Source organism: Schistocerca serialis, chromosome 3 (genome assembly GCF_023864345.2).
Source record: "Schistocerca serialis cubense isolate TAMUIC-IGC-003099 chromosome 3, iqSchSeri2.2, whole genome shotgun sequence".
Lineage (NCBI taxonomy): Eukaryota > Metazoa > Arthropoda > Insecta > Orthoptera > Acrididae > Schistocerca > Schistocerca serialis.
The window spans coordinates 982,017,411-982,029,589 of record NC_064640.1 but is presented as its reverse complement, the minus strand read 5'-3'; the positions used below and the strand labels follow the sequence as shown (position 1 = coordinate 982,029,589).

The 12,179-nt window shown below is 39.3% G+C and overlaps 1 protein-coding gene across 2 annotated transcripts in view; it reads right to left on the bottom strand.

The window, feature by feature from the left end:
* Positions 1 to 12,179, bottom strand: part of LOC126471426 (guanine nucleotide-releasing factor 2) — a 396,113-nt gene that overhangs the window by 121,086 nt on the left and 262,848 nt on the right. For both annotated transcript variants that reach the window (XM_050099570.1, XM_050099569.1), the window contains exons 7-8: positions 7,429 to 7,620; positions 6,949 to 7,142 (exon numbers count right to left, since the gene is read on the bottom strand). In XM_050099570.1, the coding sequence (XP_049955527.1) occupies positions 6,949 to 7,142; positions 7,429 to 7,620 (386 nt within the window). The remainder of the gene's footprint in view (positions 1 to 6,948; positions 7,143 to 7,428; positions 7,621 to 12,179) is intronic.

Genomic DNA, 12,179 nt, shown 5'->3' with positions numbered 1-12,179 from the left:
CTGTCACTGTATGTATGCTTCGACTGATTACAATGCTAGTATCATCCACAACACAAACTAATTCTGCTCTTTGTGTATTAGACAGAAGATAGTTTACATATCTCTATGAGGAAGACTATAACTGGGCCTGAACAAAGTGTGATATGGTTTTATTTTATGCATGTCTCAAATGATCTTGAACTAAACAAACAACATGAATACTTTGAACAATTTTAATAAACATTTTTGGAACAGCGATCAAAAAATTAAAAAAAAAATTCTATTTAAAATTCAGTCTTGATCACACCACGTGTGCTACAAGAACATAGGTGACCAGTTTCGATCATATCACATGACCATCATCAGACCCATGGCACCCTTCGAAGGTGGTAGGTGGCGCACTCTTCTCAGCTGCTGTCATGTCAACAGGTGGCCACAAGTGTGCTCCACCTACCATCTTCGAAGGATGGCCTGGCTCTGATGATGGTTATGTGATATGACCGAAACCGGTCACCTATGTTCTTGTAGCACACGTGGTGCGAACAAAACTGAATTTTAAAAAGAAAATTTTTTTAAACATAAACAGTTCTTTCTTTTAGTGATTAACAGTTGTACAGAGTGCTGATCACTTTGTGACAAAAAATATGCTAGACACACACAGTAGCCGGCCGGTGTGGCCGTGCGGCTCTAGGCGCTTCAGTCTGGAACCGCGTGACCGTTACGGTCGCAGGTTCGAATCCTGCCTCGGGCGTGGATGTGTGTGATGTCCTTAGGTTAGTTAGGTTTAAGTAGTTCTAAGTTCTAGGGGACTGATGACCACAGATGTTAAGTCCCATAGTGCTCAGAGCCATTTGAACACACAAAGTAACATGGAGAGTTACCACTGGAAAGGAAGAGGTGGCCCACCAATCCCAAAACAATATCAATTATTGGGCAGGTTTTAAATACCCCTGCTCAAAATTAAATCTCCAGACAGGGAAGAGCGCATGTCAATTTGGGGTACTAAGACTTTGCTTCACTCAACAAATGAAGAACAGGGAGGGCTCTTCACTATGAACAACACACAGGGTGTTCCACGTACAGTCTCCAGCCTTGCACAGGAACCAGTACCCTCAGAAACATGCTGCAGTCACCACAAGAAGTTATGACCTGTTTCTCAGAAATGTAGTATGTGAAGTATCAGTTTTAACTGAGAATAAACTAAAAGGAGTTTGAAATGGACTTGGAAAGAAGCCCTAGAAAATTGTTGCGCCATTTAGCACTTCAGACCAGTGTGTAAGTATCACCTGCTCGCAGATCTGTGCACAAACTCTAGCTGAAATGGTAGTGCATCAACTCAACAATCCAGATACTGTTGCTCGATATCAGTGCTACATCTGGTGAGTGTAAAGCTGGGGAAAAGATAGTAGCTAAAGGGTGTTGAGACAGTCGTTTCTCATTGTAGCTGGATATCCAAAACTCCAGGCAGTTGACTGCAGCAGGTGTTGTGCCAGCAAAGTCTTTCCAGGTACCCATTAATTTTCTTTTTGGGCAATCATGCAAAATATTTTCCATTATATTTTGTACCACTGTTCGCAATTGCTCTGGTCTTCATCAGTCATTCCCCAATTATGTAACATACATTTGGTCATGCAGTGACTGATTCTGACATGGCTGAGGAAGCTCCGTATTTTTCTTGGTGCACCTTGGGTAACACATTGTTTACTGAAAATGGCAAAAAGTTTACACCCATGGCAGCCACATCAAATTTGATCACGACTGTAAGAACAAGAGTGGAGTGCAGTTGGGGAATCGTAAATTATTTTACTGTAAGTCCTTACTGGTATGTGAATAATACACTGCAGTCTTTCCTCAAAGAACTAACAACTGATGAAAATACATAGTTATTTCATGCAGGACACTACAAGAGCCCACACTATCCCTGCATCTATGAGAGTATTACCAGGTTTTTGATGCAGCCATAATTCATCATTTGTTTGTGAACTGATGTCCTTGGTGGGATATCTGAAGTCCCTTTCATGGAATTCATCTCTACATCTACACGATTACTCTGCAATTCACAATTAAGTGCCTAGCAGAGGGCTCATCGAACCACCTTCAAGCTCTTTCTGTACCATTCTGTTCTCAAACAGAAATACTTAAAATGTTTATGTGAGAGCACTGATTTCGTTATTTTATTATGATTGTCATTCCTCCCTATGTAGATGGGTGCCAACAAACTATTTTCACACTTTGAGGACAAAGTTTGTGATTGAAATGTTATGAGAAGATCCTACTGCAACGAAAAATGCCTTTGTATTAATGACTGACACCCCAATTCGTGTATCATATCCACCGCACTCTCTCCCCTATTTCGCGATAGTACAAAACGAGCTGCCATTCTTTGAATTTTGTCGATGTCCTCCATCGATCCTATCTGATGCAAATCCCACACTGCACACCAATACTCCAGAAGAGGGCAGACAAGTGTAGTCTAAACACTCTCTGTAGTAGTCCTGTTTCTAAGTGTTCCACCAATAAATCACAGTCTCTTGTTCCTTCACCCACAACACGTTATTGCCTCCAGGCAATACAACCATCCTCTTTGGAAGTTTTCATTTGATGATTAGGAAACCTACTTCATTTTTCTGAGTAACTAGGCAATAAAAAAGTCAACACAGGGGAGCCTTCATACTTTCTTTAACAGTCATTCACCCTATCAGCATGTAGCTCACCTTTTGACTAAGTTTTCTATTATTCTTTTTTTCCCCCCCCCATCATTGCTATCTTCATAGTTAAGTCACAGTCCCTGCCCCCTAGACACACTAAGGTGCTCATGACTTCACATGACCCTGGCGGCACATGTAGGTTAACGAACGCTATGAGCACAATGAGCAGTAGAACAGGAAAATTGTATTTTACTGCACATTATTGTAAAAATCAATCTGAATAAAGTCAATTGATATAGAAAGGCTGTGGCATGTACTTGTTTTTGATTATATGAATGCAACTGTTGTTTATCTAAAATTTTCAAAAGAGTTTTCTAGCTCAACTTCAGATCTTCAGTAAAGCAGTGACTATATGAGTAAGGATTGTTGACACAGTAGTGTAAAAGATTTTTCATTTAGGATTATGGATATATTTTTAAAAACTAGTAGTGGTAGACTAGATGGTAGAACACTGCTCATTTGTATTCAGTCCATCAGTGAGGATGAGTTGGTATCTCCAGGAAATGACAGAAAGTTGCAATAACTGCAGTTTATGAGACTTCAGTATGATATGAGGAAGATGGTGATGCTTTCATGGCACAAGTAGTAGTATGCAATGACACTTGGGTTCATCATTACACCCCTGAACTGAAGAAAGCCAGCACGGAGGGGAGGAGGTGTAGCGAGGGGACACTGTTATCTGCTGGTAAGGTCACAGTCGTGTCCATGTACATATCGGTGCCCTTGGCCATGGGACTGCAAAGACATTCTGCTGGTTAGTTTCCTGCAGGAACATTGGGTCATAAATGCTGCCCCACTGAATTCTTTTTCACTAAGTTTGAACAACCTACTAATGAAAAAGCCACAGTACCCTGATCGGAAGCAACTTTCTCCTCCACGACAATGCCAGACCTCAGACCTCACACCATAACAATCCAACAAATATCATGCATTATGTCTCCTACAGCCCAGACTTGGCACCATGGTACTGCCACATGTTTGGGCTGCTCGAGAAAGCTCTTGGCAAAGACCACTTGAGGACCAATTCTGAAATGCAACTGTTGGCATGAAATTTGTTTCAGACACGTCCTTATCCTTTCTTCAAACTCCGAATAAAAATATTTGTTGGCCAATGGAAAAGTTAATTAATTTTGAATGATATAAATTTGATGGCATTAGGTTTGTTTATGGTTTGTCCACCCTCTTGTTACATACAACAAACACCATCAGAAACTAAACTTCCAAGAAGGGTTGAGCAGAATGCAGTTGAAGTTTGATATGACACACTTTCCATATTACATGTATTTGCACTGGAGTGCAGGTATTCTTGATGAAACACAATCACAAAGGTAACTGGGATAACAAACTGATTAAATTACCCTGTAAGAAGTCTCCAGAGATCAAATGTTCCTTACTGCAAAACAATCGGTGATAAGCCCTGGTTAATCATTGGAAGTTTTTCAATAAATTTTAGACCATCCTTTTTTATTTTTATTTCTTAGTTCTTGTTCCCTCTTTATAACAAAACATGCAAATAAGTAAATTAGTCTTTCAGTACTTGGTACAACTACTTTACATTAATTCAAAAAACAACAAATACATTTTGTCACGTTCATGGCCTGTTGCAGAAAGAAACATTTAGTTTTGATAGTGCCTACCCAGGTGCACTCTCCAGAGATCTTTTTGATTATTGGATTTGGTAGGTACACAACAGGCCAAATGAATTGCTGCAGTTAATTTTTTGTAAAAACAAGAACAATTTTGATCAAGCTAACAACTTAAAATCTATATGATCCATTCAGACATGACATTACATGCCTTCACAAATCACACACAAATGGGAAACAGTAAATGTGTTAAGGACTACATGTTAATGAAGGATTTCTCTTAACATTCCTTTGTCTCTTTGGCAGATTGTTTATTTTAAATTGAAGGTCTTTATGATGGGGTTTTCTGCTTTATTTGTTTCTAAGTAATGTATTAAATTCCATTTTTATACACTCTGTTCAAATTGTGAATTTATGAGTCAATCTTGTGGCAATAAAAGGCAGGTGGTTATAACTGGAACCTAATTTGTGAACCCTAGCTTCATCATAGCTGGAACCAGTCAAGTCCAGCTGAACTCTGACCTGCTTGGCATTTGTCACTAGTTAGGGGAATGTGAATTGAAAGCTATACATATGGTAACCATTTATCCCCCCCTTTCCCTCCTTTGCCACCCACACTGCCTTCTCCCAAGACTGATTTTGAAAAACTCTGTAAGATTATTAGTTCACTTTGGTGATGCATAAATTCTGAATATAAAGTAAATATAAAATACCCAACAACTGTAATGACTCATCAGGAAAGTACACACAGTTACCAGTTACTGATACTGAAGCACTATTTAGTCCTGGAAATTGCAAAATATGGTTATTGTATACCATTTGGATGGGTAGATCACATAACTAATGAGGAAGTATTGAATAGAATTGGAGAGAAGAGATATTTGTGGCACAACTTGACTAGAAGAAGGGATCGGTTGGTAGGGCATATTCTGAGGCATCAAGGGATCACCAATTTGGTATTGGAGGGCAGCATGGAGGGTAAAAATTGTAGAGGGAGACCAAGAGATGAATACACTAAACAGATTCAGAAGGATATAGGTTGCAATAGGTACTGGGAGATGAAGAAGCTTGTACAGGATACAGTAGCATGGAGAGCTGCATCAAACCAGTCTCTGGACTGAAGACCATAACAACAACAACATATCATTTGGAATAACATGTTTCTTCACTGGGTATAAAGGCAAGGCATGAGAAAGGAAAATCAGTACACCTAAGATTTTTTTTCATTTGTCATCTTCTGTTCTTATAATTTTACACTAGCAGTTACAGTTTTGTTGAAGTATGGGAGTGCACTGCCCCCTTTATTTTTTTCCATTTTCTTCTGGGTGAGCACCACAGCCTCAACAAATTTGAAGGAGGTCATTGTTCCACCAGGCTGTATTTCAGATTACTTTACTTTATTGTGCATGAATAGTTTCAGGCATGGCCTATTCTCTAGTGCATCTATACCAACGCAAGGACAGTGTATTCACATCTGTTGCTATACATACTTTTGAGAATTAGTCATGCTTGGAACTGCTAGTGCACAATAAAGTAATGTGAAGTACAATGTCCTTCTCACTCTAGTATTCATTACCATTACAGACGAAATACTGACAGGAGTAGCAATGCTGATAGGAGATGAAAATATGAAAGCAATGTAGTAGGGAAATGGAGGAGAAGGATAGTTACAAGAAAGGCTAAATGTTTGAGGGGGAGTGGTGGGACAGTATGGATTGAAATTTAATGCAAGGAAGAGTGAAGTGATGATGACAACGAGGAATAAGAGGGGACTAGCAATGGATGTACGTATTAAGAGGGTAAGTACTAATGAAAGTGAGAAGTCCCAATTACCTGCAGTGAACAACAGAAGACAGTGGGAGAAAGGGGAAGCAAGGGATTCCTTCAGAGTACAATAAGACTGGATTGGGACAGGGACATCACCAACAAGCAAGTACATGTTATACCGAGTGTATTATGCTCCAATACTCGTATGCATCAGCAATATGGATAATGAAGAAAAGGCATGGTGAGCAGGGTACAGGCCTGTGAGATGAAATGTCAAAGACACAGAATAGGACTTACTAGAATGGATAGAGGTGGTGAGAGAAAGAGTGAAACAGAAGCCCATGCATGAGAGCAAAGAAACAGTGAGATTAAGATGGTATGGGCATGTTAAAAGAATGGGAGTTGGCAGGATACCAAGACAGACCCTTGGACAACAGGGGACAAGAGATGTAGGACAATGCTGAATGACACATAGATCATTGGAGTGAAGGAATATGTGAAGAAGAGGGGAGAAGAGTGGGACAGAGTGGAGAGGGAGAACAGGGAAAGATGGAGAGGCTTGTGTACTAAGCTGCCATAGCCAGGAACTGTAAACTGTACAACATGATAAAGATGATGGTATGATTATGATGATGAGTTATACTTTTGGTGGTTGCTAGGTACACATTTTTCTTGTTTACTCACAATTTTTAACTACTACTTTAACTTAATTCAGTTTAATTTCAACATTCAAAGAAACTTTTGTCCCATTTTTAACCACTGTTGTACCTTTAAATGGACCTTAACATACAAGTGCCCTCAGTTCTGTTCCCAAGGAACACACAATGTACACTTGCTCACCTCACTAAGTATTTTGTTTGAGAATCTACTCACGTGCACAAAGAGTTAATAAATTTGTAGGTTGTCACCTGCCATGTCCTGCTGCTGGTTGATTCACAGGAAATAGTACTTTGCTGAGATGAACGTGACACAGATGAGCTGAACTGCTGTGAAGATACTGACGATGCAGTGTAGCTTTGGCACGAATTTCGCACAGAATGCATAGAAGCAAAGCCTGATTCAGATGCTGAATAATCGAGCTTGTTAACTGATGAATCAAATCCTGCAATAAAGGAGCATTATATTACAAGAACAATAAAATATCATAATTGCAAATACTGAATAGCTTGCAAGCATTCACAATTAGTATAGCAAAATGCTCAAGAGGGACTTTTAGCAGTGGTTTATAAGAAGGTTGTAAACATTGTCATATTCTGAAAGAATTGTGCTTTTACCAAGAAAATGAAGATGCCACAGCCAGTATCCTAACCAGGACATTTTACTTTACACTAAGTTTGCAACACAAAGTTCCCTTCCACACCAAAAAACGCACGTAACGATGTACCTACCAATAACTGTACCAGGCATTATTCCAGGCATATCCGTAGAGAACAATGGGGACTTGAGCAAGTCAGAATGAGGGGTCAACAGGGAAGGACTTTTATCACTTCCTATCACAGATTGTATTTGATCAGTTGTCACAGTGGATGACACTTCGTAATAACTAGAAGACGAGCTGCCATTCATTAACACAGTTGAGCCTGTAATGCAACAAGTATGTCGTTTGTATTAGCTAATGGTTTAAAAAGTGTACTGGAAAAAATATTATTTTATATCTACAGCCAAATGGATATAAAAAAATTAAAAAATAGACTGTTGAAATGTGATGAAACATAACAACACTCTCCCTATATCTCAGATAAATATACCTAAAATCAAACAAAACAAGCCTAAAACAACAACAACTACTGCAATTAGTGGAAGAAATATAGCTCATTTGCCTGAGAGGTAACTTACGTCTAGAATGAGCAGTAAAAGCAGAGAGCTACTTACACACAAAGAATAAAGTCATTTGAACAGTATATATGTAACAGTATTTTTCTGCAGAGAAGGACACACACACACACACACACACACACACACACACACACACACACACACACACACACAAGAAAATTAAAAATTAAAAAAAACCTAAGACCACAGATGGCAACCTGTGAATATTAGGCTGTTGAAAGGGAACAAATACAGCATTTTGAAGAAAAGCGAAGATTTTAATCCTCCACAACTGGTGAATTTGCATCTCCATCTAATTGTCACTGTAGTTCTCATACTGACATACTTGTTCAGATTTTTTCATTTTTCTCTTAGGAAGATATTGCATTCCTATTTTCCTTGTATTCCATCCTCTCTTGGATGTCTAATTTACCAGCATTAACAGACTTGTACATCTCAGAGATGGTTTTTTGTCTGTGTTTCAAAATAAATCATAAGCTTTCTGGCTTTTTGTAAATATAGCAAGGGCAGCTATCTTCTGACAAAAAATTGCCTTATATTTAGAGTAGGAAAATAATATCCTTTATGTATTCAAATTTCATTTGCAAATATAAGATATTAGCTATACAACTTGCCAATAATAGCAGCAGCAGCAGCAGCAGCAGCAGCAGCAGTAGTAGTAGTAGCAGTAAAACAGACAAAGAAGCAAAATACTGGCATGATGGTCACTAGGACATAGCTAAAATTGTAATACTGTCTTCCAAATTGTTTTCTATGGTTTTTGCATGCCCCACTTCTGAATGTTAGTAAGATAATTTTGAGAGGGAAATAATATCTTCTCAAATCTGGATGAATGTTATGTTGATGTAGAGTGGGGTTATAATTAAACTTTTGCTACTTAAGAGGACACCTATAAAAAACGAATGATCATACGACAAACTTTGTGGAAACATTTGTATGGACGTGCAGAAGAGAAATAATGAATAAACTATTGAAAGAAACACATTTTAATTTCCACATGAGAGGGTAACATCTGTTAATTGCATATCACATTTACATTCCGAGTTACAAATATTGCTCTATGTGATGACCATCTTCATCCATGACAGCCTGGAACCACACTAGAGATACCATCTCACAACTGTGTACAGCTTCTTGTATGGTGAATCATGGTTCAGCTGTCATGGGAAAGTTTGTCTTGAAAAGGAAAACTGATAGATCACACAAGCTATACCCAAATAGGATGAACCCAATTTGGCATCTCACACATAGCAAGCAAGGAATGTCACATCATTCAAATGGCAGATGCATGCCACGCTATTTCCGAAGCAATCCTATTGCTCTTGCTACCCAGAAATGCTACTGGTTATTCTTGTTTTGGGCCAAGCTGCACCTAACAATAAGTCATTCTCCCTATGCGTGGACAAGTGGCCCTCCTTCAGCAGGTTCAGGGCAGGCACACACAGGGGGAGGGGTTTGCTAGTTACTGGGAGCTCCAATGATAGGTGTATTATGGAGCCCCTTACAGAAATTGCTTTCAGGACCAGAAAAAAATCCAATGTTCACTCGGTACATCTGCCCGGGTGCCTCATCCAAGATGTGGAGGCAACCATGCCTACAGCTATCCTGTGTGCAAGGTACAGTTGTCTGCAAGGTGTGGTTCATATCAGTAGCAATGACACCTGTCGCTTGTGTTAGACAGTGAAGTTACATGGTCAACTATAACAGTTCTAGGTGAAATTATGTTAATTGTGGACGTTTTACCAGCCACCCAATTCTTCTGACTGTTTTAGAGTCACTGAAAGGAAATCTCTGCTCAGTAGCATGAAAACACCCAGATTACGCAATATTAGTTGGAGCTGACTTTAACCTATGCAGAATAGACTGGGAGTCTATGGATTCATGCAGGGGTATGGACAGACGGTTGGTCCTGTGAAGTTCGTTTGAACCCTTTTTCTGAATACTTTCTTCAGCAGTTAGTTTGACAGCCCATATGCTGCAGAAATACAGGGTGATTCAAAAAGAATACCACAACTTTAAAAATGTGTATTTAATGAAAGAAACATAATATAACCTTCTGTTATACATCATTACAAAGAGTATTTAAAAAGGTTTTTTTTTTCACTCAAAAACAAGTTCAGAGATGTTCAATACAGCCCCCTCCAGACACACGAGCAATATCAACCCGATACTCCAACTCGTTCCACACTCTCTGTAGCATATCAGGCGTAACAGTTTGGATAGCTGCTGTTATTTCTCGTTTCAAATCATCAATGGTGGCTGGGAGAGGTGGCCGAAACACCATATCCTTAACATACCCCCATAAGAAAAAATCGCAGGGGGTAAGATCGGGGCTTCTAGGAGGCCAGTGATGAAGTGCTCTGTCACGGGCTGCCTGGCGGCCAATCCATCGCCTCGGGTACTTGACGTTCAGGTAGTTACGGGCAGATAAGTGCCACCTATCAGGAGGTTTAACACCATACTTCGTTCGAAATGCACGCTGAACAACTGTCGTCGATTCACTTCTGCCGTACTCAATAACACAAAAAGCTTTCTGTTGAGCGGTCACCATCTTAGCATCAACTGACGCTGACGCCTAGTCAACAGTGCCTCAAGCGAACAAATGTACAACTAAATGAAACTTTATAGCTCCCTTAATTCGCCGACAGATAGTGCTTAGCTTTGCCTTTTGTCGTTGCAAAGTTTTAAATTCCTAAAGTTGTGGTATTCTTTTTGAATCACCCTGTATTTCTAACCTTCTAACAACAAACACCGCTAACCTTTCTGGTGGTATCAATACAGAAACAGGGATTAGTAGTCGTGATGTTATCAGAGTGATGTTATCAGAGTGAAGACAGTCACTAAAGTTAATAAATCAATCAAGTAGACTAGGAAAGTATTTTTGCTAGAAAGAGCTGATAAGCAGTTGTTAGCATTTCACTTCGAAAATGAGCTGACATTATTTAGTTCACGGATTACGGAAGCAGAGGAATTATAACCAAAGTTTAAAAGGACTGTATATTGTGCTTTGGGGAAGTATGTGCCGAGCAAGTGGATTAAGGACAGGAGAGACCTACCATGTTTAATAATCCAATTCAGAAAATACTGAGGCAACAAAGAGTGTTGCACTTTTGGTTCAAAAGAGAATGAGCAAATGATGGCATGTAAAAGATGGTAGAGATCGTGCATCTGTAAAAAGACTGATGCACGAAACATAAAACTACTTCCATCCTCGTACCTTGGTGAAAGATCTTGCTGAGACCCCAACAAAATTTTTGTCCTTTGTAAAAACTGCTCAACAGGTTGAAGGGTTCTATCCAGTCATTTTTCAAACAGTCTGGTGTGGCAGTAGAAGATTGCAAAAGGAAAGCAGAAGTTTTACATTTCATGTCTAAGACATCGTTCACACAGGAGGATCATACAAACATACTGCCATTTGACCATCTCACCGACCCCAATATGGAGGACATGGTAATAGGCATCTTTGACATAAAGAAGCAACTGAAAGAATTAAAAATAAATAAGTCACTAGGTCTGGATAGAATTCCAATTTCCTTTTACAAAGAGTGCTCTATGGCATTGCCTGCTTACTTAGCTTGATTTTTTCAGCAATGTTTCATCCAGTGCAAAGTCCCAAGTGACTGGAAAAAAGTGCAGGTAACTCTTCTCTATAAGAAGGGTAAAAGAATGGACCTGCAAAATTACAGACCAATATCCTTAACACTGGTTTTCTCCAGAATTCTTGGACATATTCACAGTTAAGAGTATAATCAGTTTCCTTGAGATGCAAAAGCTTCTGTACACAAATATGCATGAGAAACTGAGCTTGCCCTCTTCTTACTTTATATTGCGCAAATCTAGGATGAAGGGCGACAGGCAGACCTGACATTCCTCGATTTCCGAAAAGCATTTGAGACAGTGCTCCACTGCAGGTTGTCAACAAAGATATGGGCATACAGAATAGCTTTTCAGATAAGTGAGTGGCTTGAAGAGTTCTTAAGTAATAGAACCTAGTACATTGGCTCTGACAGTGAGTGTCATCAGAGACAAAGATATCGTCATGAGTGCCCCAGGGAAGTGTGACAGGACCACTCTTGTTCTCTATGTACATAAATGATCTGACGGACATAGTAAGCAGCAATCTGCAGCTATTTGCTGATGATGCTGTGGTGTACAGGAAGGTGTCAACACATAATGACTTTAGGACGATACAACATGACTTACACAAAATTTCTAAGTGGTGTGACGAATGGCAGCTAGCTCTAAATGTAGAAATATGTTAGTTAACACAGATGAATATGAAAAACAATCCCACAATGTTGAA